The 27,059-nt window shown below is 42.8% G+C and overlaps 4 protein-coding genes across 7 annotated transcripts; 2 read left to right on the forward strand and 2 right to left on the reverse strand.

The window, feature by feature from the left end:
* Positions 1-700: 700 nt before the first annotated feature.
* LOC306740634 (cullin-3-like) lies at positions 701-10,189 on the forward strand. Its single transcript, XM_079222863.1, has 16 exons — positions 701-840; positions 3,739-3,936; positions 4,069-4,182; positions 5,847-6,007; positions 6,194-6,308; positions 6,392-6,620; positions 6,771-6,916; positions 7,022-7,198; positions 7,334-7,504; positions 7,625-7,732; positions 7,969-8,093; positions 8,197-8,293; positions 8,410-8,544; positions 8,722-8,908; positions 9,274-9,419; positions 9,604-10,189. The coding sequence occupies exons 1-16, from the start codon at positions 781-783 to the stop codon at positions 9,733-9,735; spliced, it is 2,301 nt and encodes a 766-aa protein (XP_079078989.1). The 5' UTR covers positions 701-780; the 3' UTR covers positions 9,736-10,189.
* A 538-nt stretch (positions 10,190-10,727) lies between these two features.
* dhrs12lb (dehydrogenase/reductase (SDR family) member 12-like b) lies at positions 10,728-14,310 on the reverse strand. 3 transcript variants are annotated; one of them, XM_079231136.1, is made up of 10 exons: positions 14,105-14,310; positions 13,604-13,737; positions 13,446-13,528; positions 13,250-13,345; positions 13,081-13,162; positions 12,945-13,006; positions 12,683-12,787; positions 12,400-12,490; positions 11,030-11,167; positions 10,728-10,942 (listed from the first exon to the last, which is right to left on the reverse strand). In XM_079231136.1, the coding sequence occupies exons 1-10, from the start codon at positions 14,158-14,160 to the stop codon at positions 10,821-10,823; spliced, it is 969 nt and encodes a 322-aa protein (XP_079087262.1). In that variant the 5' UTR covers positions 14,161-14,310; the 3' UTR covers positions 10,728-10,820. The 3 variants fall into 3 exon arrangements, with proteins under 3 accessions (XP_079087262.1, XP_079087263.1, XP_079087264.1); XM_079231138.1 differs by having other exon boundaries at positions 10,807-10,942; positions 11,030-11,144; XM_079231137.1 differs by lacking the exon at positions 13,250-13,345.
* A 230-nt stretch (positions 14,311-14,540) lies between these two features.
* Positions 14,541-18,360, forward strand: ap1s3b (adaptor related protein complex 1 subunit sigma 3b). 2 transcript variants are annotated; one of them, XM_079217635.1, is made up of 6 exons: positions 14,541-14,671; positions 15,857-16,035; positions 16,190-16,298; positions 16,511-16,648; positions 17,343-17,404; positions 17,559-18,360. In XM_079217635.1, the coding sequence occupies exons 1-5, from the start codon at positions 14,669-14,671 to the stop codon at positions 17,382-17,384; spliced, it is 471 nt and encodes a 156-aa protein (XP_079073761.1). In that variant the 5' UTR covers positions 14,541-14,668; the 3' UTR covers positions 17,385-17,404; positions 17,559-18,360. The 2 variants fall into 2 exon arrangements, with proteins under 2 accessions (XP_079073761.1, XP_079073762.1); XM_079217636.1 differs by lacking the exon at positions 17,343-17,404.
* Positions 18,361-18,365: 5 nt separating this feature from the next.
* scg2b (secretogranin II b) lies at positions 18,366-21,033 on the reverse strand (the record flags this gene model as incomplete). The annotated part of the gene is made up of 1 exon (XM_079217628.1): positions 18,366-21,033. The coding sequence occupies one exon, from the start codon at positions 21,031-21,033 to the stop codon at positions 19,231-19,233; it is 1,803 nt and encodes a 600-aa protein (XP_079073754.1). The 3' UTR covers positions 18,366-19,230.
* Positions 21,034-27,059: the final 6,026 nt, after the last annotated feature.

Raw genomic sequence — 27,059 nt, forward strand, 5'->3', positions numbered from 1 at the left:
CTCACCTATTTGCGGTTATATACATGTTTTTGGCCTTCTCATATTTAGAGAGCATCGTGATGACAGTGAGAAGATATTCCATCTTCCAGAGGCTGATCAACCACCGGAATGGGCAGGTGGATAAGCGGTGGACTGGAAAACAGCAAAGATGAAAGTTAGCATGGTGTTACACGAGGCCCCATCTGACACTGACACAGAGTGGTCGTTATGCTTCTGTTATAAGTACCATCTGTTGGGATGGCGGCCTGGCCTACAGGAAGGGATACCGTTCGCCATGGCGTTAGCTCTATTTTGGCATTTGGGACAAAATGTTAACGCGGGCCTATCTATCAAATAAAGTTTTTCTCCGCCCTCGGTGCTTTTTTTGTCAATCCTTTTTTAGTTGAAACAGTTATTTTAGCACACAAAGTTGTTAAATACTTACAGTTTTTCGACGAAATATTAATATAAAATGTGACAGTTAGACGATGCAAATGTAACCACCACTATGTTATCAACCTGTGGAATGCACCTGTTAGTGTGGACTTTTCTCTCGCGAGATTTCGGCGTTGCGCAGTGGAGTACAGCCGTCCGCCATCACCGCATACAAGCTAACATTAGCTAAAAACCACTGAGAGGAGAGCGAGTGACAACAACATAACAGACATACAGACCGACCTAATTCTTGCAGGGGAGGTCACTGAGTTTCCCTGCCGCTTTCCTGGCGTAGAAAGAAAACTAGCAACTGCCTTTCATGTAGTCTTTAAGTCAACTTAGAAACGAAAGTCGTTCTAACTAATCATGTCCAACCTCAAAGGCGGCCCCAAGAAGGACACCAAGATGAGGATACGAGCCTTTCCTGTGAGTATTTTCCGGCTCTGTGTACGCTGATACGCTAACTATGAGACTCGAGTACCGGGGATGACGGGTCTCTGTCCTAGCAACTACCTCCTAGCTAGCCGCTCAAACCAGAAAGACATGTCATTGTCAAGTGAACGCTGCTGTTGGCGAAACTAAATTACCCGGAGAACATTAGCCATTTTAGCAGTTCGATTTATTTAGCGTTGGCTCGCTCACTGGCTTGACACCGTTATCGTCGTTTGACATGAGCTAATATTAGCATCTGTGTCGTTACGGAAACTTCCCTAGTGCCTTGCTAGCAATCGTCAGCTAGGTTAGCTAAGTAGCGTAGCGGGCCTGATAATGTCGGCTACTTGACGCCAGCTAAGTTGCGGTCAGTCAGCAAGTATCATTACGTGGTAATGGCAGGCTCTTTTGAATGTTGGTGTTTCGCTGCACCACGCATTTGGCGTCGGCTGCAATTGATGGCAGTTGCCACATTATCATGTAGTACTTCAGTATTGGGGAGCTAACTCAGCTTTAGCCTAACGTGAGACTACAGTAAACATGGGTATGGTAACGTCAAGCGGGGTGGTTAATGTTGTTGACGTCAACCCAGCAACCTGCGGATAGTAACGTACTACTGTCACACAACGATTTCACCAACATCTGATGACCACCGTGCTGAATAACGTGTTCACCCACTCAACTATCCTGTCATGAGCGCAGTTGTAACGTTGCGGGATATGCAGTCTTGTCTAAGTTGCCTAGCCCTTCCATTCCTTGTCGAGAATACTGTAACATATTTTGTCCTATATTTTCTTCTGTTAGATATGTGGATATATGGTTATGAGTGGGTGTCAAGGCAGAATGAGTCAGTGAGCAGATGAGTGAGTGAAAACAGTTAATCCTTTCTCAAATGTTGAGCTTCAATGCAAGACCAGCCTATTAAACCAGATTGTAGCTACGACCAAGTGGTCTTGGTTAATATAATAACAAACTGTAATTCAGGGATTATGTTAATGTATTCCATCCCAGACCTTGTATTTCTAGTTGTATTGAGACTGACTAATGATTTTATTTGGATTTGGAGCGGTCAGCTGTCAGTCCAGTTACTCTTCACTCGATATACACAACGTTTTATATATAAATACGGATTATATTGATTACTAATCAATACCCAGAGCGCACTTTCTCCCCGATGTACAACCTGCAGCTCTACTTCATGCATTGAGCCAATCAGATAAAACATTTTTGTCAAGTAACATGAGGCTAATAACTGAATTAATGGGTGGTGAATGAGATTAAGTGATATAAACTGAAACACTGAATTGTACAATTACTTTGACAAAGAAACTGCTATTTAATGTGGATTTATCTGGTTGACACCTGATCGTCTTCCCTTCAAGTTTAGGTTCTTGATCGGGTTTAATAAGTGAGTAAATAAGTAAAATAATGCACTGTGCTTCTCTTCGGCGAGATAACGGTAAATTGCCATCCACTCACCTTCATTGTTATTGTATGAGATGCCTATAGGTCCTGACACTTTTGCAGGAAATGCAATATATCATCATAAAAATAATAATTCCATGCTAACCTTAAGGGCGGCTGTACCTCAGCGGGATGAGTGGTCGTCCCGTAACCACAAGGTAGCCGGTTCAATCCCCAGTCCCCCATAGTTCACATGTCGAAGTGTCCCTAAATAAGACACTTGACCCCTAGCAGCGCCCCCTTAGGGCTGCCCCCAAACCAAGGATGTGTCAAATGCAGAGAAGAATTTCCCCAAGGGGATTAATAAAGAATCATTTCTTTCTTTCTTCTAGAAGGTTAATTGTGGTTTGAAGTATCTTCTTTTCAGTCTGAAAGTTGAACACAGCTTCTCACAACTTCTCTACGTTCTTTGTACAACTTTGGTGATACAGTTTGAGGAAATGTATTACACCAAGGGTCTTTATGTCTTGGTTTACTGACTTTAATTACCTTATTTAGTCCTTTGTCATGGACAGTCCTCAAGACTGGGTTGTTTGTTACCTGTTTGCTGGAGTCAAGCAGCACTTGCTTTGCCTTTTTAGGATTGTAAAGCTTTTCATGTTGTGTGGTCAAATTGATAACACATTCTCCATGGGCTCAAGTCTTCAACACAATATGTAGTGCATATTGTTTGCTTTCGGTTAAATAATGATAGCCAAGATCACACAACACTGCCAATAAAGCTTTTTTTGTGTGTGGCTTTATCTAGCTTTCTCCTATCTACTTCCTTAATTAATCCATTTCTGCTACATGGTTTACAGAAATGACATCAATGATACATCTCTTTGTTGATATGACTACACAAATAAAAAATGGGGATTTAATTATGGATTTCTGTTGCTCAAAGCGATTGCTCCTATGCTGCTGCATTAAGATCTTTGATGAACTTGCTTCTACATGCTTGCAAAGTTATCTGAACGCAGGCAGAATCATTAAGTAATCACCTGCATTGTGTCACAGAGAGAATTGCAAGTCATATAAATGACACTTGTGTACATTCCGGCTACACCTAAGTACCCAATCTTTACTGCGAAAGTCATCAATCAAACATCTGCGCTTTCAAAAAGTCATATCTTCTCTGTCCACACTGCAAGGTAGAAATTGATTGCGTGGTGTGTAAGTGTGTATTTGGTTGCATATATGTTCTGACGGTTTCTGTAGGTACCCTTTTTAGAAAGCTGCAACACTATTAGTAATTAACAACGTACAACATATATTGAACATGTGATATGCATATGGATCTTTTCTTTTAACAAGTGATCTACTATTTTGTATTTATTGTATTGCAACGAATAATTCTTGACATCATCTCCTTAGACCGGGTGGAAATAAAGAAGAATAGACATTTTTCAAATAAACGCACTTTCATCTTTCTTTCCCTTTTTATAGATGACAATGGATGAGAAGTATGTGAACAACATATGGGACCTCCTTAAGAATGCCATCCAAGAGATCCAGAGGAAGAACAACAGTGGGTTAAGCTTTGAGGAGCTGTACAGGAACGCCTACACCATGGTGCTCCACAAGCACGGCGAGAAGCTCTACACAGGCCTGAGGGAGGTCGTCACAGAGCATCTCATCAACAAAGTAAGGAAACATTTTACTCTCCAAAGATTTTATTAACAACCCTAACCATTGTGAATATGACCTGATGTTTATCAGTCACACCAGAAATAACATGATGTGACATCAATTCTGTCAATCTGTTCGTGTTTTCAGGTACGGGAAGATGTCTTAAATTCTCTAAATAATAATTTTCTGCAAACACTGAATCAAGCGTGGAATGACCATCAGACTGCCATGGTTATGATCAGGGACATCCTCATGTACATGGTAAATATAAGCTGTTGTGCTTTCTTGTCATACTCATTTTGCTTAAATTATACTGTAGTTGTTCATAAATTACTGTACAAAGGTCTTTAACATTTCTCAATGCAGTGGTGGCTGTAGTTTTGTATTTATTCATGTCAATGTTAACAAAATTTCTAAGTTTGTGCTATGAGTTTTGTTGCCTCTGCAAGTGGATTATGGCGCTTGTTCCATTGTGAAAACATTTTGTGCTTTTGAAGAAATGGCCTTTTGTTTCCAACTGTGGCTACCCTTCACCTACCTCCATATTCTGGACTTTGCAAGGTGCTGTTTTATTTCTGGACCTAACAATGAGCCTCTGTTTCTGTATTTATAAATTGTTTTGGGAAACTGGCAGGACTAGTTGATTTACTTTAGCAGCAAGTCCAAATTGTGTGCGTGCGTGTGTGTGCGTGCGTGTGTGTGCGTGCGTGTGTGTGTGTGTGCGTGTGTGCGTGTGTGTGTGTGTGTGTGCGCGTGTGTGCGTGTGTGCGTGTGTGTGTGAGCCCTCAGGATAGGCACAAGTGTAGGCTAAACAATGGCACAAGCAGTACAGAGACTGCACAGCTCTCCTGGGGTTCTTTTGTTTTGTATTCTCCTTTTTCCTGTCCTGGCCTTACCCCGGACAGTTGGCTTCCCAGTGTTTAACTACGGCAGACTCACCACTGCTGTGCAATGAGAGCAGCTTGCTGTTTTTACCTGCCTGCTGACCTCTAGTGGAGCGCCAGGCAGATACAGCAAGTGTGACTTCACTGTTCTCGCTTGGTGTATTTTTTTACCTTTTTTGGAAGCCACTGTGCCTCTCTTTAGGCCCTGTGGTAATACTTTATTTTTTCTAGGAGAGGTATGGCTATTGTACTTTTTCACGCACTGTTCATTCATGTTATTGCTGAGCATGCTCTTTATTGATTTATTACAATATTTTAGCTCCTGTTGCCTGGTATATACATTTAACAAAGTAATCTTATCTCAGAAATGCTAACTCATTCACTATTCAAATGACGAAAAATGCTTCATAAAACAAGCATTTGGAAATTGTCAGGATTAAAAGTAAGTTCTCTTTTACACAAAAGGAAAACAAAAAGCTGCCATGCAAATCACATTATTGTACCATGTAATATCCTGGAAGTTATTTGTCTGGTAGTAATCACCTCTAATGTTGCACTGGTTAATATTTATGTCAAGAATGTCAAATCTTATCACCCACATCCCACTTGAATATTTTCGCTTTTTGGAAGCTTGTATTGTTACCTTGTGTTTTCTGGGAGTAATTCAGACACCTACCAGTCCTTTCTTCTGACACACTAATGACCTTATAAAAGTAGCACCCTGTCAGTGGGTTTGTAAAAGGTATCATGAAAGGTTTACTGGCATATCCAACCCCAATAAAAAGTACTTTGCACCACTTTGAATCACAGTGACGGTATTTATTTTACATTGGTCAGCATGCAAAACACTTTTAAATGCATACCTGTAAAGTGGTGGTGGGATAAATACCTTTTGTACAAACCTATTTTAAATAGAAATAGTAGTTTTATGTGTCATTTTTAAATCTTTCAACATGCATAAGTTTATATGAATGTAATTGAGTCTTCCTATATATGCTGTATTCAGGGTCTTGTTCACCTTCGTTCTCTCCTGTCTCCTAGGACCGGGTCTATGTTCAACAAAACAATGTGGAGAATGTGTACAACCTCGGCCTCATCATATTCAGAGACCAGGTGGTGCGCTACGGTTGCATCCGAGACCACCTACGTCAGACGTTACTGGACATGATTGCTCGTGAGAGGAAGGGAGAGGTGGTCGACCGGTATGCAGGAGTACTACTTCACTGCTTGATCTGAAGGATTACTGTAACTGTGGGCCTGCTCCAGGATGCCCTATATTCTATTCTGGTTGAAATTAGAAATTTGGGTGACACGGAGCAAGTTTCCTAATCTGTTTTGATCCAATATTATGTTTCAGCTCACTTTTCTTTTTTTATCGTCCATTGCAGGGGCGCCATCAGAAACGCCTGCCAGATGCTGATGATTCTTGGCCTGGACGGCAGGTCTGTATATGAGGAGGACTTTGAAGGTCCTTTCTTAGATATGTCAGCAGAATTCTTCCAGGTAGGTTGTTGGCGTCTTTTATTTTTTTTAGTAACCACTGAAAACATTTGTCATAAATAATCACATAATATCTGCTCTTTCAGATGGAGAGCCAAAAGTTCCTCGCAGAAAATAGTGCCAGTGTGTACATTAAGAAGGTCGAGGCCAGAATTAATGAGGAGATTGAGCGAGTTATGCACTGCCTAGACAAGTCTACAGAGGAGCCTATCGTCAAGGTGGTGGAAAGGGAGCTCATTTCTAAGCACATGAAGACCATTGTGGAGATGGAGAACTCTGGCCTCGTCCATATGCTCAAGAACGGCAAGACGGAAGGTAAAATCTTTGCTGATTTGATGTTTTCAATTAATAATGATTTTGAATTTTATTTCAAAATTTAGAATTGCACCATTGTATTTTCTCAGCCTTCCCTCGACAGGTTATATTTGTTTCTCATAAGTTTTCCCCACCATGTCTCCCTCTCAGACCTGGCATGCATGTACAAGCTGTTCAGTCGTGTGCCAAATGGCCTGAAAACTATGTGCGAGTGTATGAGCTCTTACTTGAGGGAGCAAGGCAAAGCTCTAGTGTCAGAAGAGGGAGAGGGCAAGAACCCTGTCGACTATATCCAGGTATGCTGGTTGAACACAACTTTATGTTTCAAGATATAGGTGAGCCCAACTTGATATCGTGATTGTCGTTCTTACAGTACCTCTTTGTATTTGCCTATTCAACAGGGCCTGCTAGACCTGAAGACACGATTTGATCGTTTCCTCCTTGAGTCCTTCAACAATGACAGACTTTTCAAACAAACCATAGCAGGAGACTTTGAGTATTTCCTCAACCTCAACTCCCGCTCACCAGAGTACCTGTCACTCTTTATTGACGACAAGCTCAAGAAGGGTGTCAAAGGGGTATGTATTTCCTTTGAAGTTTCCTTCAACGCAACGCTTATATATTTCTACATTTCTATGCCCTGCAAGAAAATTATGCTTTTGGCGTGTCCTGTACATTTCCTCATTCTTTTTCACCCTGTCGTGTATGACCAGTTGACAGAACAGGAGGTGGAGTCGATCCTTGATAAGGCCATGGTGTTGTTCCGGTTTATGCAAGAGAAGGATGTGTTTGAAAGGTACTACAAGCAGCATCTGGGCCGCAGGCTCCTCAGCAACAAGAGTGTCTCAGACGACTCCGAGAAGAACATGATCTCTAAGCTCAAGGTAAAAGAAAGAGACCTTTTGGTAACCGATGCACTGTAAATGCATATAGCTTGTACTACTTCTTCTCTGCTATTGCCCGTCAGCAGTTTGAACTCGCTGTTCTGTCTTTCTCCTCTGCAGACAGAATGTGGCTGTCAGTTCACCTCGAAACTGGAAGGGATGTTCAGAGACATGAGTATATCCAACACTACCATGGATGAGTTCAGGCAACACATACAAACCACGTCGGTAAGGCAGTCGGACCCCTTTTCAGAGAAACTACGTTTTAACATTTTAAAACTACATTTTAAAATTTGAAATCATGATCCATATCGTAATGGTAGAACATTTAAATCACAGGATTTTAAGTGAGTCTTTAATCAGTGGTACATCAGAATGATGTGTACCAGTTATTCTGTTATTGAGGTGTAATAACTGTTCAGTCATGTTGTGTTTCTAAAAGCGGGTCCATTAATCTCTTTCAGGCATCTCTAAGTGGGGTGGACCTGACAGTAAGAGTCCTAACTACTGGCTATTGGCCTACACAGTCGGCAACACCTAAATGCACCATCCCCCCCTCTCCCAGACACGCCTTTGAAGTCTTTAGAAGGTAATGCTCTTTAATTCACTTTAAGGTTTTCCTAAATAAAGGGAGGCTTTATGTCGTTCTGGGTTTTTCCCTAAAGAACTTGATCATGGCTTTTATTTTGCAGGTTTTACCTCGCTAAGCACAGTGGTAGGCAGCTAACACTGCAGCACCATATGGGCGGGGCAGACCTAAACGCAACTTTCTACGGAACTATTAAAAAGGTAGACGAAAAATTCCATTTGCATTTTTCTTATAAACGACTTCAATCAAGAATCCGTGGTGTTGTTGAGTATAATTCCTAATTTTAAATTCCCCTTCCCTTCTACTTCATCTGCAGGAGGATGGCTCAGAGGTGGGTGTGGGAGGTGCACAGGTGACCGGCTCGAACACCCGGAAGCACATACTGCAGGTCTCCACTTTCCAGATGACTATCCTCATGCTCTTCAACAACAGAGAAAGGTGCACATTCGAGGTAGGAACACGTGAAGTACATTGGTTTTCATAATCTCGCTCTCCCATTAGGTCTTTTTGTCTTTGTAGACGTTATTTTTGCTTACTGTATGATTTTCTTTTATGCAAGGACAGCATTTTACAATATTCTTTGTCCCCCTTTTTACAACCACATCACCCACTCTGTCCCCATCTAAAGGAGATCCAGCAGGAGACGGATATTCCTGAACGGGAGTTGGTGCGAGCGCTGCAGTCTTTAGCCTGTGGGAAACCAACACAGAGAGTTCTCACCAAGGAGCCAAAATCTAAGGAGATTGAGACCGGCCACGTATTTACAGTTAATGATCAGTTTACTTCCAAACTGCACAGAGTCAAAATACAGACAGGTGGGCAAAGTTTGTGCATAATATTCGTTCTTTCTGTACGATAAATGGGCCTTTCCTACTGTTCTTGTTAAAGTGGATCACACAGTCCTTTTCTTAACGACTGTAAGTTAGTTCCTTTCCAGGAACTACAGTTTCAGTACGTTGTGTTGAGCAGTAGATGCACATTTAGCATGAACAGAATACCCCAGCATCATGTTTCAGCCTTTCAGAAACATGAATGAAGGATATCCTCTGCTCAAAAGTACATTGTGACATACAACTGAGGTGGGACTTTTCCTTTCTGCTATTATGAAAACTGTACCTTCAGAGATTTTCTACATTTTGGTCCCTGAACTTCATCTTGTCCCTGTCTCCCACTTTGCCAGTTGCTGCTAAACAAGGGGAATCGGACCCCGAAAGGAAAGAGACGCGGCAGAAAGTAGATGATGACAGGAAGCATGAGATTGAGGCAGCCATTGTCCGAATCATGAAGTCAAGGAAGAAGATGCAGCACAATGTCCTGGTGGCCGAGGTAAGGAACTCCTCATGAGCATGCACATTTTGGTCTCTTTCTCTTTAACAATGGGCAGCAATTTGAATTCAGTAATTTCAAAATAATTTTATCGTGACGTGTTCTGCAGAGAAATGTAATTAAAAGGCTAATTTAATCTTGAAACTATGCCAATTTCTTACATGTTGTGGCTTTGTGTCTTCAGGTAACTCAGCAGCTACGGGCACGTTTTCTTCCGAGCCCTGTCGTAATTAAAAAGCGTATAGAAGGACTAATAGAAAGAGAATACTTGGCAAGGACGCCAGAAGATCGCAAAGTATACACCTACGTTGCATAGAAGATGAACTGTGGATGAGAGGAGGAAGAGACTGGATGGACGGGCGGGGGTGAGGGTGGTGGGGATGGGATTTGTTTGTTTTCTTTGGACTGTTGTTACGCATGGACTGGAAGTTTCTTTTAAAGACAAATGCTGGGAACCTGATTCATCCTCCCTTACAAAAACACAGTAAAAGAACACCACTGGGAATAAAATGTCGGCGCAGAAAGTAAATCCATCAAAACTTGTAGGTGATTTTTAAATCGGGCCCAGTCTTCTATTCCCTGAGTTTTAACATGGATGGATCCAGCTTCAAGCTTTTCACTGTTTTACCCTTGTAGAGATCAAACTTGCAAAGAATCCCTTGGGAAAATGTGAATGCACCACATTATTTTTTGTTTCAATACTGTATAAAAATAATAAAATTATTAAAAACAGCAAATGTGGATTGTTACAAAATAAAAAATAACGAGTATTGTTGCTCTCTAGTTTTTCACAAATAGTCTGCTCTTCTACATTTGCTCACATTACTGTACAGTTCAAATTTCAGTCTGTATGAAAATGACTGTTCTGTCCAAAAAGAAGTACAGAGTTTGGTTTTGGAAAGGGCCCACCAAAGTGTTATCTGCTGCGGTAGATACTTGCAGTATTTTTTTGAGAAGTTTTAATGGGAACAGATGACTAATGTGTCAAATTAGATACATTTTAATTAACGCTGCAACAAACAGTGCTTCTACTGCACTTCTAAGATGGGAGCGCTGCAGACCACAGTGCAGACGGTGACAAACCCAATAGATGTTGCTTTATCAAATAATAGATTGGATAGATTTTTACACACACTCACTAAGGAGTCAGTCAATCCAAATCAATTACTTTTGTCTTTTAAGGCAACAGTGTGTGACCGTACAGTTACTGTTGACATCACAGGTAACTGTCCTGAACATATGGCTTTAGAACAAGGAGGCAGACTTCTAGAGACAGATGACACTAAACACAAGATTATGCTTCAGTAATGTATTTTATTGCAACTAATGCTTTAATGGGTCAGTTACATGTGGTGTAACAGGATATTCAGACAAATTGAGATCTGGAAGTGCCGTTAAGCTCTACGTCAGGTTTTGAGTGACTGATCTGGCCAACGTCTCCAGCTGAGTCATGAAATCCTGAATTTCTTCAGCAGAGCTGTGAGTCCAGGCCAAAGGCAGGTGGGCTGGAACAGGCCTACGATCTGCAACACAAACAGTCCATCAGAATTCACCTCAGAAGATTAAGGGAGATACAAAAAAGTCTGTATGTCACACTTGGTGCTCTTTACCTTGGAAGAACTGCCCGCTGCATGTCCTGGCAGCAGCTCTGGACAAGGCCAACCACACAACCGTGTCGGCTCCTTGCTCCGCACTGCGCAGCCTCTCCCCCATCATCTGGTGGAACTGAGGCATTGATGTAGAAACAGCTTATAAACAAGCAGAGAGAAGAAAGGGTTGGTGGTGTGTATGTGTATCTTGGGTTGATACTGCAATATACAGAGTGACTAAATGTTGTTTTTTCTACTCAAGCAAATGAGAGAAGCACGGTTTCAATCATGTTGAATCAAGTGAAAGCTAAACTGAAAATTGAATTTGTAAAAGTAGGTGCTCAAGGACTCATTTGAAAATAAGTTGGTTAATATTTTAACAAGGTCAGAGTGACAAAAAGATACAAAAGTATTTCTTTTAAATTCTTTCAAACTTTTTCTTTGTAAATCAATCCAAAGCATACTGAATTACTGAGTCATCCCAACTGTCAAATGATTACAAAATTGGAAAACACAGCTATCATGTAAATATTAATTTAGCTATAAAACATGTTTATATTAGGGTTTATGGTCACATATCTTGTGTGTCATGGGCTAGAAGAGAGCAAACCTTTGCACGAATACCTATGGTCGACGATGGAGATGGGTGATCCGCGTTCAGAACGTTAGTAATAAATATATCTTTTAAAAAGTAATCTGATGGAGGTGTTTGGACCGAAGTCTTGTACTCTGTGCTATGGGTTAAAATTTTGCTGAACGTTTTAAACAACCAGTGGATGAAGTATTCAGATATTTTGCTTACGTAGAAGTTAAAATACTACGGTTTCATAATTAAAATCCTGCATTCAAAACCTACTAAAAGGAAAAGTATTAATAAGTATAAAACTAATAAGTATTATCAGCTAAATACTTACATAAGTATAAAAGTAAAACAGACAAAATGGGCTCTGTCATTGTTTCATAACAGCCTACTGTATTATTTATTATTATGTACACTGACACGTAAATAATGTCTCATTTTAATATTGTAACGGAGTAAAGCTGTTTCTTGATTTTACTCATTTTCGGGTGGCTTTATTCACTGTACAGCAATGCCTTAGATCAGATTGTTATTTATATGTAGACATTTGCTGTAGCACTACCATCAGGAGCATTGTTATATATTTGAGCGACAAATACATTACATTAAATTACATTTCATTTAGCTGACGCTTTTATCCAAAGCGACTTACGTGTTTGCTCTATACACCGTAGACACAGCAACGGGGAGCAATTAGGGGTTAAGTGTCTTGCTCAATTACATGATGTATATCATTTTGTTTTTAAACAAAGACAAAATACCATTCGCAACAACAGTCTTTAGGCCATCTGGGGCAGCTGCCTAGCAGTACCTGGAGTATCTACCCAGCCTGGATGCATCGCAGAAAAGTGAATGACTGGGTTAGCTTTGGCCCACTGTTGTGTCAGCACCACCTGCTGTCTCTGAGAAGAAACAACACATGCATCAGTTTAGAAATTATGCCCACAGTGTTCACTATTGCTGTCAGTGGTTTTGCGTTACGATTCAATCTCTTTTCCTCTGTTCAACCACATTACGTTACTAAATAAGAAGAACTCCGATACGGACACGAGCCTTCTTCTTTTATAACCTGGATTACATTCTCCTCCCTGTACCTTGTTCTGGGCGTAGACCGTGACGCCATCCACGTAGCCCGTCTCTGACTGCAAGTCATCGACTCTGAGCTTCTGGACCAGCATGCCTCCTGAGGACACAGTGATCTAACGGGCAGGGAGAAGAGAGGCCCAGTGTGCTTCAACAACAGCCATGACAGCGCGGACAAAAGTGGCATTATGCTGTCCACATGATGCAGATGAGCACTGTGTGTGTGTGTGTGTGTGTGTGTGTGTGTGTGTGTGTGTGTGTGTGTTTTCATACCACCCTTGGATCCCGGCTCTTCTGTAGAAGTGGTATGAGAGTCTGTGTGAGGATGTACACCCCTGAAGAGATGGAGAAGAGGCAAACTTAAAACAGTGCTCCTGTACAGCAGCACCCCACCAGCAAGAGGGCTCACCCATAGTGTTGGTGGCAAAGTTCTTCTCCAGGCCCTCAGCAGTCACCTCTCTCGTGTGCACCATACATCCTGCGTTATTTATCTGTCATGAAAGAGATGATAGTCTCTATCACACTGTTTATAAAGACTGATTTAGGATGACGATTAAAAGGAGACTGCTGACACACACCAACACATTCAAAGCCGGATACTGCCTCTTGAAGGCCTCCGCAAACTCCCAGACTTTGTGCGACTCTGACATGTCTACTGTGTGGATGTATACCTCCTAGAATAACGAGAAAAGTGTCAGTCTCTCACAAATCATGGGATCTGACACTTCTTCGTCCCATTCCATGTCAGGCATGTTGAAGGCCAACAACGCTCACCGTGTTGCCGGACTCACTGACGATGTCCGATCTGGCCTCCTCTGCTTTATCTTTGTTCCTACACACCATGTGGACCGTCCCACCTGGAAACAAAACACAGAAGTCGATTGTCTATCAATAAAGAAAAGGCAGAGACCCATACCGCTGCAGTGCTTTACCTTTCTTGGCTATAGCCATAGCTGTTGCCCTGCCAATTCCACTGTTGGCTCCGGTGATCATGAAAGACCTTCCCACCACGGAGACTTCCAGGTCTTTGGGCTTAAAGTCTTTAAACGCTGCCTCATATCCTCTCCTAAAAGCATACGGGAAAGCAATATGAGCAGTTTTTCTTTCTCCACATTTAAGCTTCAGCGGAGTCAGGTGATGTCCTCCCTCAATACACACCAGCGTTCAATGGCACTATTGTAACTGTGCATAAAGGCCAGTTTGTGTAGTGATGTGTGCCATACGGCGATCAGACGTTGATATTCCTCTTTTCAGCCGAGACAAAATGCATTTTACAGGGCAATGCATTTTACATTTAGACAACCAACAGGCAGGACTAACAATTTAGATATACTATAGCCCACTCAGACTGACAAAGCATCATCTGCCAGCTATTTCCCCTCCATCTCTAGACAACCTCCAAAGTAAAAGGACTCCGCTGTGTGTTGACTGACCTTGTGTATTGGTGGATTCCATTCAAAAACCAGATGCCATTTCGGTACAGAGACATGTTATCAAGTGAATAAAAACCCAAGGAGTTGCTCCAGCTTGGCGGTCCTTGTCAACCGCTGTGACAGATCAGCGTCACATGAAGCAGGCGGACAGAAAGGGAGCGCTTGCTGCTGCTGCTGTTCTCTGCCTAGTCCGCGTGGGCACGACACTTAGACACTCACCGCCCAACCCCTGATGAGCCAAGTTATATCAAAGTGTTATCAGCTCATTCATGAAAAAGAGCTCTGCACACATCACGTGGTACACATGTGAAGGTGGTGGTGGGCTGCACCCCCTGCAAACACAAATGGATAGTAACCAATCCAGATGGTTGCGAGGAGCGGTGACGCGTCCTGCAGGAGCCGGGAGGGCGGAGTTATAGCCAACTTTCACGCCGACCGGAGTGGACGACGGACAGAGATGTCTTTAGCCCGAGCTGCTGACCCATTGTGAGGGTTAAAGTACTTTTTTTCTTCTTTTTTTTCTCTTGTTTTGATAGCTTGTATAGCTCCGCGTGCGGCTTCAACATGGTAAGTGTTTGTCGGTAGTTTCCTACGCAAGGCTGTTAGACTTAGATAGCGTCGGGCTGTTCACCTGTTGCACCTGTTGTCGCTGTCAGGTAGCTCGAGCCAGGAGCTACACCTCGACACCACTTCCTTGTACACGGAGGCCAGCAGTTTGTTCTTATGAGGACGCCATGCAGCAGCTGTATGTGGTTTCTGTCGTTGGGGCTTAATTGTGTGTATTGCTTGTATTCGTTTTAACGCGACTGCCGGAAGTAAGGTGTACGTTTCTTCAACCGGTCGCCTCAGTCAAACAGGTTTCGTCACTTTGCGTCGAGTCCTGCCCTGGTGGCAGTTTAGTGCTTTCCATATTGATTTGCCTTTGGGTTGACACAGAGGCAACGCGCACGCACGCACGCGCGCACACACACACACACACACACACACCAGGAAATACCAGTATTGGACTGGTTGTAGGCCTCCAATGTGGTGTTATATTATTGATACTTCTCTCTAGCTGCATTGTTATTGTCTGCACACTTGTGCAGTGCATAACAGATCCTAATTTTGTTGGAACCAAGTGAACGCCACAAAGTTGGAACCTTTTTTTCTTCTTCTCTCCAATAATTCATCAAATGTACAGTATATGTTCTTTGGGGTGATGCATTAAACCAGAGGCATCCTTTCACCATGGCTGCAACATGACAGTAAACGGAAATGTCTTGTCTTGCTTATAATCAGCTCTGACTCTTTGTTTTTTTTGTGGGTTGAAATGGTGCATTGTTGCACAATCTAAGTTTAGAAATGATCTCTGCACTGCTGGGTTGAAGAGGATTTATTTTTCAACTTTTCTTTGCCCAAATTGTATTCTAAACTATGTGTACCAGTGTTTCTAATAGAAATAGGGTGACACTAAAATCGGGTTTGATACATACATTTCCAATGCCAGGAAGCACATTGTGTAAACATCCAAAACCGAACTCCTTGGCTCTCTTGAAAGTTGCACAGGAAAATCCATACTACTTGTTCTTCAATTGTTTGTCGACCTTCACATTTCTGCCTGTGAAGCCCTTTCCCCCTTTTGGTGAAGTGTTTGTTCAGTGTAGTTACTCTTTAATGAGCTGTGTGTGTGTGTGTGTGAGAGACCTCCCTCCAACTCGTGCAGGCGTCACGATTCCCTCTCTGACCCATGCACTCTGTCTGTGCTGTTAGATACGCTTCCTGCTCCTCTTCAGTCGCCAGGGGAAGCTGCGTCTGCAGAAGTGGTTCACGCCCGTGTCAGAACGCGAGAAGAAGAAAATCATCAGGGACATGACTACAATGGTGTTGGCACGGCAACCACGCTCCTGTAACTTCCTGCACTGGAAAGACCTGAAGATTATTTACAAGAGGTGGGTGCTGCCCCTGCATGGTTGTTTATTCAACTTACTTTATCTGCTTCTGAATCTTTTTTCAACTTATAGTTATGCCTGCTGTGTGTATATATAATTTATAAATGTATTATTTTATATCAGCTGGAAATCTTCACTGTCACCTTTTCCTCAGGTATGCAAGCTTGTATTTCTGCTTGGCGATAGAGAACCAGGAGAACGAGCTGATAGCTCTGGAGGTTATTCAGCGCTACGTGGAGCTGCTGGACAAATACTTTGGCAATGTATTTCATTATGTTTCACCCTCTTCCATTCAATATGCAGCTGTAGCTTGAAGTGTAACTGTTCAAATGTGATGTAAGCTTACATCAAGAGCATTATAACTGTTGAACTAGTCAGTAAATCTCATATCAAGATGTCCGTTAGTAAGTAAATATGTATGTATCGTGAGTTCATTCTGCACTGTTTTTTAACGATGGCAATAACCTCCTCTCAGGTGTGTGAGCTGGACATTATCTTTAACTTTGAGAAGGCCTATTTTATCCTGGATGAGTTTCTCATTGGAGGGGAAATACAAGAAACATCCAAACAAATGGTGAATCGCTCCATTGACGCCTCAGACATGTTACAGGAGGTGAGAGGCGCCGGCACACACACTCGTACACAACACAAGGCGTGGCTTGCATCTGTGTTGTGAGCATGTAACATCTAGTTGCATGGCTCGACATGCATGATTTAAAAAAAACTTTTTTTTAAATGTAGTTTAGAAAAATAAAAAGCTCCGCTGTGGGCTCCTTGGACATGTCCAGATGTCTGAAATTGGTTCTTTATAACACTTATCATGAATCAAGCTCCAATATGGGAACTTGTTTCATTGTATTTGTGTGTGTGTGTGTGTGTGAGCAAGTGAACTTCCCAGTAAACGTTGCAAGTAGTGTCGTAGCGAGTTCAATTAACAGTGGTGCTGAGTCCCTGGTGTGCCTTTCTTTCTCAGAGCTTGTAGGCTTGTGGATATTGGCTCCTTTTTGTCGAGATTTAAATTTGTGCTGCTGATTTTCCACCCCTCTGTGTGTGTGTGTGTGTGTGTCTTTCTCTCTCTCTTGCTCTGCCAGTGTTATTGCGAGTGAGAGACAGATTTCCCTGGAACGTGGCGTAGGTTTAGTGTGTGGCTGATGCTTCCCGCTCTCCCTGTTGTAGGTCCATGGCTCTGTGTGGTACAGTAGTTCACTGGGTGTGTTGTTCTGTGCAGGGCTGACTAACACTATTTAATCAAGAGTTGGATTATGTGCAGCGTAGCCTATCATTGATTTTGACCATTATCGCTTCAGGATGACAGCAGTGAGTGGTTTGAGGTGGAGCTGTTTGGATGACCTTGAATATGGACAGAAAGGTTAGATGTTCTGCTTGTGTTAGTTGGTATGCTCAGCACTTAATAACGGGTGATGTGTAGACATGTGCCTGTGAATATTAATTGTGTTTTAATGCATTTTTACAAGGCGTAGAATGTGATTTTTAAAACTAAACTCGTTGTGCTTTTTCTCTAGACCATGGAGGAGTATATGAGCAAACCTGCATTTTAACCCCTGGGACAAAAAGGACAAAAAAGGAACAGCGGGGAGGAATACAGGAACCCAATGTGCTGCAATATGAGTCAAAGAAGTTTCTGCATATGGAATTGGCTTTGATTCTGTTGTACATTTTCAAAAGATGAAACGGGCTTATTGAATGTTTTGTTTTCTTGCCTTCCGCCTGAAGCTTTGCTGCAGTGTAACTGCATTTGAGAGTAAGTCTAATATTTGTTCAGTGGTTGGCTCAATTGAAGGAAGGGGGAGGGTTGTGCTCACATTCACTGCCGTTATTGCAATGTAAAGGAATAGGATCTGGGATGTATTACCCGTTCATAAATGTGTTACATTTTTCAAAGTTTAATATGTTTTGGAATTTAATGATTTTATTCAAAAAACACTAATATTAATCTGCAGCTCCAGTTAATATTTGAAAAAGATTTGGAAAGATTTGAGTGAGACTAATTATGTGTAATTTCTTACTGTTTTTAAGCTTCTTTAACATGTGTGGGACCATTTGTCTTTAAAACGAGATGTTGTTGGTGTGAATATATTATTTATCATGTGCAATTCATGACGTTATGATTAAAATGTGTATTTTGCTAAAAAATCTGCCTTACCACAATTGTGTATTTGAAATTCACCAAACGATGGAATCCACACAAGGTTCTTTTTTTTCACTGCTTCCTCCGATTGTAAGCCATGGCATGTGTAGTGTATGGTGTGTTTTTAATAAGGCAACACAACTACGCAAGAAGGAAAAATAATACAGCTGATGCTTTATTCATCTGTGATTCATCACACATTATTGAACATGTACAAAATGGTTTAAAAATGAGCATACATAGCACAACCACTGGTAGGCCAACAATACAGAGCTTCGCAGTATGAAAGGGTTGGAAGGCAGGCGACGGTCTGATATTTAGACTTGGAAATAATCATCCATTATAATAACATTACATCCACTAACCCTGAATATAGCACGAGTCACAACAACACTCGCTCTCAGCCCACGCTGCCCTAACGAAAAGTCCCTATAATGTTCCCCTCTCAGTATACTGTATACTTGTGTTTCAGAGGCCCAGTCAGTGTTATGCTTAATCATTTACAGGTGTATTCACATATGTAATTGAATAGTTCGACATAGATGAAAAATAAGCGTTTTTACATTACTCAGGTGATTATAATTTTAAATATAGGCCTGTTTACGAACACAATAAACCTAAACAAACCTTTAACAACACCACTAAACTTTAATAACTTGAATTCCACTGTGATTTGATATTAGTTGATGTATACTATTAGGCCTATATTGGCAATTTGAGAGTGGCAACACGTTGAAATCAAAGGTGTTGTGAGGATACTTGTTTTCTCATTTATGCACGGATTGCACCTATATTAATCTCCTATGATGTCAATATAATATCTCTGTAATGTTCTTGCAGCAAGTTAGGGACTCGTATATTTTAAAAATGGTTTGGACTTGTAAGATTGCTATAGTTCATTTTCGTCAGGGTGATATTAGTTATACCAGCTATAGTTCATATAATATAAATTTGTAAACTAGATCACGTCCACCAAACTTTATTTTTTTAACAGTATAAATACTATATTCATTACATCATTGTCGTGCGTCTTGCGGGGCGTCAGGCTACATCCCGGCCACCTTTTTTTCACGGCGCTCCTCCTCTTCGTTTACGGTCTGTGGAGCCGAGGTCTTGGCTGTGATCTCCTCTTGCATCTCCGTGGGCTCTATGTTCTCCTCCGTGGCCAACTCGGTGTCCCTCTTGGCTACGGGCCTCTTCTCTGTGTCTTGACCCAAGTAGTCCTTCATGACCCGCTCGTACAGCTCATAGGGGAACTGTCCCTTCAGCTGCGCCTGGGTGTCCCTCTTGGAGATGGAGCTGGGGTACTCTGTGAGGATTTTGGCCGCCAGGTATGTCGTCACCTCATCCTCCACATCGCCGCCGTCGTCATCTTCATCATCGGCGACATCCGACTGACGTTTCAGCGGCATTTTGTTGAGCTCTGATAAAAAGAGGTTCTCCCTGCGCCCGGAGGGAGGAGGGATCTTAACTGGTCCGGGATTTGCAACGGGTTTGGACACCACTGGGATCCTGTCCGAGGATGAAGAGATCTTCGCGGGTCTCTGCACCACGGGGTATTCGTGGCTGATAGTCTCCACGCCGATGATGTCTAAAAAGTCCTCTCTGTCCATGTCTTCGGGGACGGGCTTGCTCTTCACCGGCAGCCTGTGGCTGTAGTACCTGATCTTCGGGGTCTGGCCGGCCGGGTAGCGAACCGCCGAGGCTTGGGACTCGCGGTGGAACTTCCTGAGCTCCTCTGTGAGCATCATGTCGATGAGGTCCTGTGGAGGCACGTGGAGCTTCAGGGAGAGCTGCAGCAACTCCTTCACTGTCCGAGGGTCGACGATGGAGGGGCGGATCAGTCTCTTCCTCTGCTCCCCGGTCGTATCCCTCTGCTGCGTCTGGTCGCTCATCTCCAGGACCTTCAACAGGTAGTAGTCTACCAGCTTGGTGTCGTCGTCGGCCCCCTCTTGGTTCTGACTGGCCCGGCGTTGCATCTCCTCCCTCTCTGCTTCTTCCTGCTCGCCGAGCGCCCTGTCCATTTCTTCGTGGCTCCCATTGACCATCTCCTCCGTCTCCTCCCTCTCCTCCACGGGGACCCACTCGTCTCCTTCGGCCGCGTCATCGTAGGCCTGACTCCTCAGGCTGAACCCGTTCTCTTCCTCGTCGTTGTTGTCGTCGTCCCCGAACACGTCTCTCTTCTGGCCGGAGATGGTGGGCATCCTCCCGAGCTCTTCGAAGATGGACCTTAAATTGGCGAGGCTCTGGGGTGTGTACTGCTCATCCAGGTCCTCCGTGGCCCGTTTGGAAGCGTCTGTCTCCTCGTCCTCGAACATCAGCGGGTATTTCTTGTGGGGTCTGGGGAAATTACCGTACTCTGCCGGTGCTCTCGCGGGGACTTCGGTGTCTTTGGTGCGGTGCCTGTGCGTGCGGCGGTCGTTCCTGGGCGCCGAAACTGGGCTGGGCTTCGCGTCTTTCCCGGCCCGATCCTGCAGAGACTGGAGCAGGACTTTCATCAGCTGTTCAGCGGTAATGTCCTGCCTCGGCATGCCGGGGGCTGGCTGCCGGTCCCCGGGACTCTCGTCCTGCTGCGAGGCGAGCTGGAGCAGAACCCTAAACTTGTCCACTTCATCGTAATCCACGGGTTCAGGTCGGCCCCCGTTCCGCTGCTTCAGGTTCTCAATGTACTCCAGTGCTTTGATCATGTCGGAGCTGGGTGGATAGGCAGCCGGCTGCGCCTCGCTCTCCCCACCTCGGAGCCTGTAGTGGCGGGGCAGAGACGCAGCCTGCACGGCGCATCCATGGAGGAGGAAGGCGAGGAGGACCACGGCTCCTCCCGCGGGCAACTTGTGGTGGAAATGCAGCATTATAGGCAATGTATTACCTGCAAAAAGCAAGAGAGCGTAACACGTTATGGAAATAATTGGAAAACAAAATACGCCAAAAAGGGATTTCTATGTTTCTACCGATTATTTTTTGTCTAAAAACGTACTCTAAAACAACGCGCATAATAAACATGTGAGAGTCTGTTTTTATCCGGGAATTGTAGTCCTGGGAGTTACGCTCGGCAAATCGACTGATACGATGATGTGCATCACTGGATGAGTCATTCCCCGCGTTGTTATGGGCAACCTCAGCATCAGATTAACAGCACACACATTCATAAAAATACAAATAAAATGCATTTCTTTTCTTTTTTTCCACTATAGCAACAATGAATTTTTATCATCCATTGTTGAGGATGCGCGTTTGATCACATCGATAACCCCCATTCTACGAAGTGTCGACATCTGCGCAAAGCAAACGAGGCAGACAATTGTCTTTCAATCCAAGGCAATTGGATATTCATTTGAACCAAAAAAATAAGGAAAACATTTAAACACAAATGCGTGTCTTACCTTTGGTAATAAAGCTCAGACAGCAGTGAAGGTGTATGGCATCTCCTCGGGAGCGGGGCTGGTCTCTTCTGTTTTCAGCACTTGGACAGCTCCCCTCGTTATATGAGGCAACACCTGACCACCGCGTCATCACACAACACGCGTAATAGCCGCTCCTAAAAAAAAATCCATATAAATGATTCAGGTTTATTATATGGCATACTAAAAAGCTAGTTGCATTAAAAATAGTTCACTGTGCTGTCTGTGCTGTTTCACAGCACAACTCAGAAGCTATTGACTGGAAGGATCTGAAGAAGTCTGGGAGCAGATGCATTCAGGACTGCTGACGGTATGTTTGTCTAAATTCTCATTCATTGCATGAACAACTTTTATAAAAAAATTGATCTGAAATAAGTTCAACAACATGCAAATGTTTGCGTGTAAACATAAACGGTGAGGCACAATTAAAAAACGTGTGCCAGCAACGTGGAATGTATGTCTGTGTCACGCAGACGCAGAAAAAACACTTTTTGTCCATTTTGGTGTAAAACATGCAGTTTTACCATCACTTGCACCCTCATTCTTGGCACGTGAAGAGTTAACCCCTCTAGCGATGACTCACAGGCTAAAACCACCGCGGAGTTGCTGTCGCAGTTGCTCCCCCCCACCCTTCCTCCACCCTCCCCCTTCTGACAGGGACGGTGATAAACACCGTTAGGTCGGCGTGGGGCCAAAGCTCCGGCATTCCGCAGGTCAACCAGATGAAGGGACCACAGCATGGCAGCTGCCGATAAAAGGTCACGGATACTAAACACTTAAAGACGGGTACAGGTATGTATTAATATTAAAAGTTGCTCCAAACAAAATAAAGGCAATGACTCAATCACTTTTCATCACTGTATCCTTTTGCAGATGCACTTTCTCTGTAGGGGGCAAAACAAAGGTGAAAATGCTAAATGAGGAAAATTGTCAAATAGCTTTAAAAAAAAGATTTATAATAAAGATTCAGTTCATATGGTATATCCATATGCTTAGCTGCATTTATCGGGAAGATCTCCGTTTCACCAGTGTGGCAAAAAGAGGCCATTGCAGAGTGTTTTGTGATCTCACTTTCCGAGAGATATACATTCACATTCCAGAGCTTTTGTTTCATGCTTTTTTTCTGTTGGTATCTCCCTACAAGCCAAACAAATGGCCAGCCAATTACATTAGGAATGCAGCATCATGTCAAGTCTCCTCTGCACCCTCTAAAGTGATTCTATATTGCACTCATTGCCCTATGACACCCTGTACCCGTAGCCTACACGTAAGTGCTCTTCCATTTCAGTCCTGCTCCTACTACCATTTTCATTGTACATCTAGTTGAATCCAGTGTGGTTCTTATTTATTCCATGTTATAAGCCCATCATGTCCATTAAACTATAGTGAAAAAAAAACATTGGCCACTTAATTTTTTCACTTCAAGCTCGGTGCCGAGCACATGATGTGTCATCAAGTAAAGAGACGGCGACGTTGGAGGTGCTTTTTTATTTGAAAGCGTCGTCATCTGCCTGCTCTCCAGGGCCGAAGAGCCGCAGAGAGCCTTCTGACGTTGAGAGACACATCCATCTGACTGGCTAATGATGTGTGTGCTGGCTTGTTTCAGCAAAAATATGAATCACAGATGGAGCGACTGATAGAAAGAGAGGTGTGGTATAATCGCAGAGCATCACTGCTCTGACATCCCATCTCTCCATTCAGAACAGCCTCCACCATGTGGGACGGCATCACACTGTAGTATCAATCATTTAAAGGTTACCTTCTCTTGTGTGCCCATTAACAGATGGATGATAGAATATGATCATTGCCTGCAATCAATTTGTTGGAAAATGAACAAGCGCACAAGGACTATTTAAAGATGAATTTCATTTTATATCCAGGTAACTGACTGATGAAAATATCACACTTGGAAAGATTGAGATAATATTTTTCCAGCTCAAGAGGCCTTTAATCTTTGAATTGTGTCCATGTATTCAGGAGCACACTCAAGTGTAGAAACACAGACGCACTGTTTTTCTTTTATTGCGTGTCTCAGTCAGAATTTTTTTTTTCACTGCTAAAAATAGCTTGGCATATGGTTGCTCCGATGTCTAAGCAATGAATCAGTTAGGAAAAAAGCCATGGTCATTGAATGGGTATGAGAAGAAGTATTTAGAGGTTCTGATTAAGTAAAAGCACCATAACATAAAGACATTATGTGGTTAAAAAGGCCTTCATTCAGAATCCTACTTAGCATTATCAACAAAACGTGCTTAATAATAAATAACGATTCCTCAATGCACATTGAGTTCATCATATGCTTTGTTTTAAAATCCCAAAAAATGACTTCAACTTTCAAATGCATATAGTGGAGTGAGAAGTTCAACATTTACTCCCTGAAAGTTAGTAGAGGTATGAAGTGGCATGACATGGAAACGTACATGTGCCAAAAACTGTAAATGTACTCCCGTTACTTTCCAGCGATGAGTCTACATTGAGTCATGTGGCAAAGTGTGTGCCAGAGGAGACAATGCCATTGTTCACATTTCACAGAATGAAGTAGAATTAGAATGATGCTATTAAAAGGCATTTCATGGACCATCTTTGTGTGGAGTCTCAACATATCTGACTTTCCGGATGTATCTTTTCATTTTTTTTAAATTTGTTGTGTAAGTTACATCAGCCCTCTGGGCATATGAGTATTAATGGATCATGTTGTTTTTTTTAAACTCAAATCCCAACAGGTTGCTGGTGGTGGAAGATTCACTAGCTGATTCCTTTATGGGGCTTGTGATATGCTGTCTCTGTGCATTGCTCTACAGACACTGCCAGTTATTTCAGATATATATAACACATGAGAAACATTTCTAGTAATTGTTACTGCTGCATCCCTTTCTCTTTCTCTTTCTCTCTCTCTCTCTCTCTCTCTCTCTCTCTCTCTCTCTCTATTGATGGATGAGAATTGCAGCAGGGAAGAGGGAAAATCCTATGATGAAGTGTCCTTACTGCCACTTTGACACTCAATGGTTTCCTGGTACATTACTTTATTTAACTCTCCCTCTTCCTCTTCAAACAAGCGTTATTGCTATATTTATTGCATTATTCGTTGGCAGTATTGATGACATGAAGTGTCTTCTCGTCTTCTGTTGGTTACACAGTGATATTTTATATTGAGCTCACTGCCACATTGTTTCAGTGAATGGTTTGAACAGATTCACCCAGATCCATATTTGCATTTTTTTATTTGACTTTTTTCCCTTTCTCCGAAAAAACATTTGTTTCATTTAGTCTCTTTGATCGTTGTAAAAATCATCTGCCACTATCTCCCTCCCTCCTTTTCTCCAGTCTCTAAACCCGCAGCAGACAATTGGGGATCCAGCTGCATGTTTATCCACATGTCAATCAAAGCTGCGGGGTGAGAATGATATCAGCTCAGCTTTTGTGCGTCACAATGGAACATGCACACACACACACACACACACACACACACGCACACGCACACGCACACGCACAACCTTAAAAATCTGCATCTCGGATTCTTGATTTTACACTTTGTCAGCTCAAGGACTAGTGATTCAACCAGCCAAGGTTTAAAAGCTGCAAACACTTAATCGTTTCAACCCTGGATTTTTTTTCCTTAAAAAGTGAGAGGCATCAGGGCCACATGTGGCCGTTCTCCTCCCGCTCCTTTGTTTGTTAACCTCCTCCTACTCCTCCTCCTCCTCACCGCTTCACCCCCCCTCATCAACCCATCATGAGGCGGGGAGAGAATGACACGCCCGTTGTCATGGCTCACCTTCTTTTCAACCAACGTCTCCATGGTGACGCTGCCTCACAGCCTTTCCTCTGCTTCCATCATGTCTTCCCACATGTTGGCATCCACCTTGTCTCCTCCATTAGTCGCTTCCTTTCTTAAGCTAGACATGTTCTTAGTGGCTTGCATTCATTACGTCTCCCCTCTGTTGTACCCATCCAGCTCATCTCAATCCTTGTGCCAATTAGTGTGGTTAAAGCGTGTCTTCAGGAGGCAGGTGGTCTCAGCCAGGAACAGAGATGGGGGGATTAGGGTTGCAATATGCAGCAGAAATTGGTATAGAAGTGTGCTGCCTCGAGCAACAAGGAGTGTTTGAAAGGAATGAAGGTGGAGATTTGAAACAAGCATTGCCTTTTTGAAAAGGTCACATGTCCACGAAGACCTGTGGGAGTGTGTTTCATGTCTTTGTATAACTGAGCCTCCATCTTCTACTAATGGCCATCTTTTGGCTTGGAAAAGTTTGACATTTTGGACACATATGTGGCCTATACTCTCGCTGAGAGTTCAATGAGAAGATTGATAGCATGGAATCGATCTTCTCATTTAACTCGGCAAGAAAGATAACTCCTTTATCTCTTATATACACATGCTTTTCCAATTTTTGTATCCACATATTTTTTAGGTATTTATTAGATTAGTCAGTGACGGGAAATGAGAAGAAGAAAAGACTGGGAGTGACATGCAACATAGGTGCCTAGAAGCTTTTGCAGCCCCACCCAGGTGTTTTCACTTAATCTGTCTGATTAGACCACTCAGGACTGTGTGGGCGTGTGTTGACTGTAGTTGATTGACATCTTCCTGAGTCGCTGTTAGCCATTGTTGCTCCTGTTAGGGTGGGACAAATTACACCTTTATCATTCCTATTGGTCGATTGAGATTAGTGACCTCATAAATTCCAACGAGAGCGCCACTTAAATGCCTGTGTGGGTGTTCAGAGGTCGTCTTAACTTTCACTCAAATACATTCTAAATTGACCAGGACATAAATCTTAAGGATTGACACTTTTAAGCTAATTTTTTTAAGCAACTTCTCTTCAATACAGTCACACCTTTGCCACCACCATCACAAACTGTCTCTATTTTCTGTCTTTCCTAAACTTATCTTCAGTTTCAGCTTCTTTTCCTCCTCTACCTCCCACCAAACCTGTCTACCTCCATTCCTCTCATTATTATTATCGTCTACCTCCCTGTATATTAACGGTTGCAAGTGTTCACCTTGGTGCTCTGACTCATCCCTCTTCAACAAACCAACGAGTGTGCTTGTGCGTGTGTGCGTGTGCACACATGCAGAGATTATGTTAGTGTGTATGGTAAGGGATGCAGCGTGACGCACTTCAGAATCAGAGGCGGGATGTGTTTTTTTTTTAATGAAAGAATCTTGTCAATGAAGAGAGCGGAATGAGAAACTGAATGTCCCAGTAATAATGTACATATTTGCAGCATGAGCTTCATACAAATTCATCATCATTACATGAATGTGTTGTAAAGCTCCAAATAGTGCCTCTCTAATGGGAATTGGGTCATTTTGGCTCCCTAATTGGCTGTGCGAGTAACAGCCTTATGTGTTACTTGAAATGTACAGTGTCTAGGCAACCGTGGTGATCTTTATGTTCTTTAGAGAACGCCACCACTCCTGTCCTCCTCTGCATGACTCCATCTAGCCATTGTTTGGATGTGAGGCTGCA

The sequence above is a fragment of the Taurulus bubalis genome (genome assembly GCF_910589615.1).
Source record: "Taurulus bubalis genome assembly, chromosome: 1".
NCBI lineage: Eukaryota > Metazoa > Chordata > Actinopteri > Perciformes > Cottidae > Taurulus > Taurulus bubalis.

Bases quoted from the DNA above. Each gene is read 5' to 3' on its own strand.
- LOC306740634 (XM_079222863.1), top strand. From the start codon at position 781: ATGTCCAACCTCAAAGGCGGCCCCAAGAAGGACACCAAGATGAGGATA. The intron at 6,008-6,193 runs GTATGCAGGAGT...CGTCCATTGCAG, and splicing joins AAGGGAGAGGTGGTCGACCG to GGGCGCCATCAGAAACGCCT. The intron at 8,094-8,196 runs GTAATGCTCTTT...TTTATTTTGCAG, and splicing joins GCCTTTGAAGTCTTTAGAAG to GTTTTACCTCGCTAAGCACA.
- ap1s3b (XM_079217635.1), top strand. The intron at 16,036-16,189 runs GTGGGTGCTGCC...CCTTTTCCTCAG, and splicing joins CTGAAGATTATTTACAAGAG to GTATGCAAGCTTGTATTTCT. The intron at 16,649-17,342 runs GTGAGAGGCGCC...TTATCGCTTCAG, and splicing joins CCTCAGACATGTTACAGGAG to GATGACAGCAGTGAGTGGTT.
- dhrs12lb (XM_079231136.1), bottom strand. From the start codon at position 14,160: ATGTCTCTGTACCGAAATGGCATCTGGTTTTTGAATGGAATCCACCAA. The intron at 13,346-13,445 runs GTGAGCGTTGTT...TCGTTATTCTAG, and splicing joins TCAGTGAGTCCGGCAACACG to GAGGTATACATCCACACAGT. The intron at 12,788-12,944 runs GTATGAAAACAC...CCTGCCCGTTAG, and splicing joins AGAGCCGGGATCCAAGGGTG to ATCACTGTGTCCTCAGGAGG.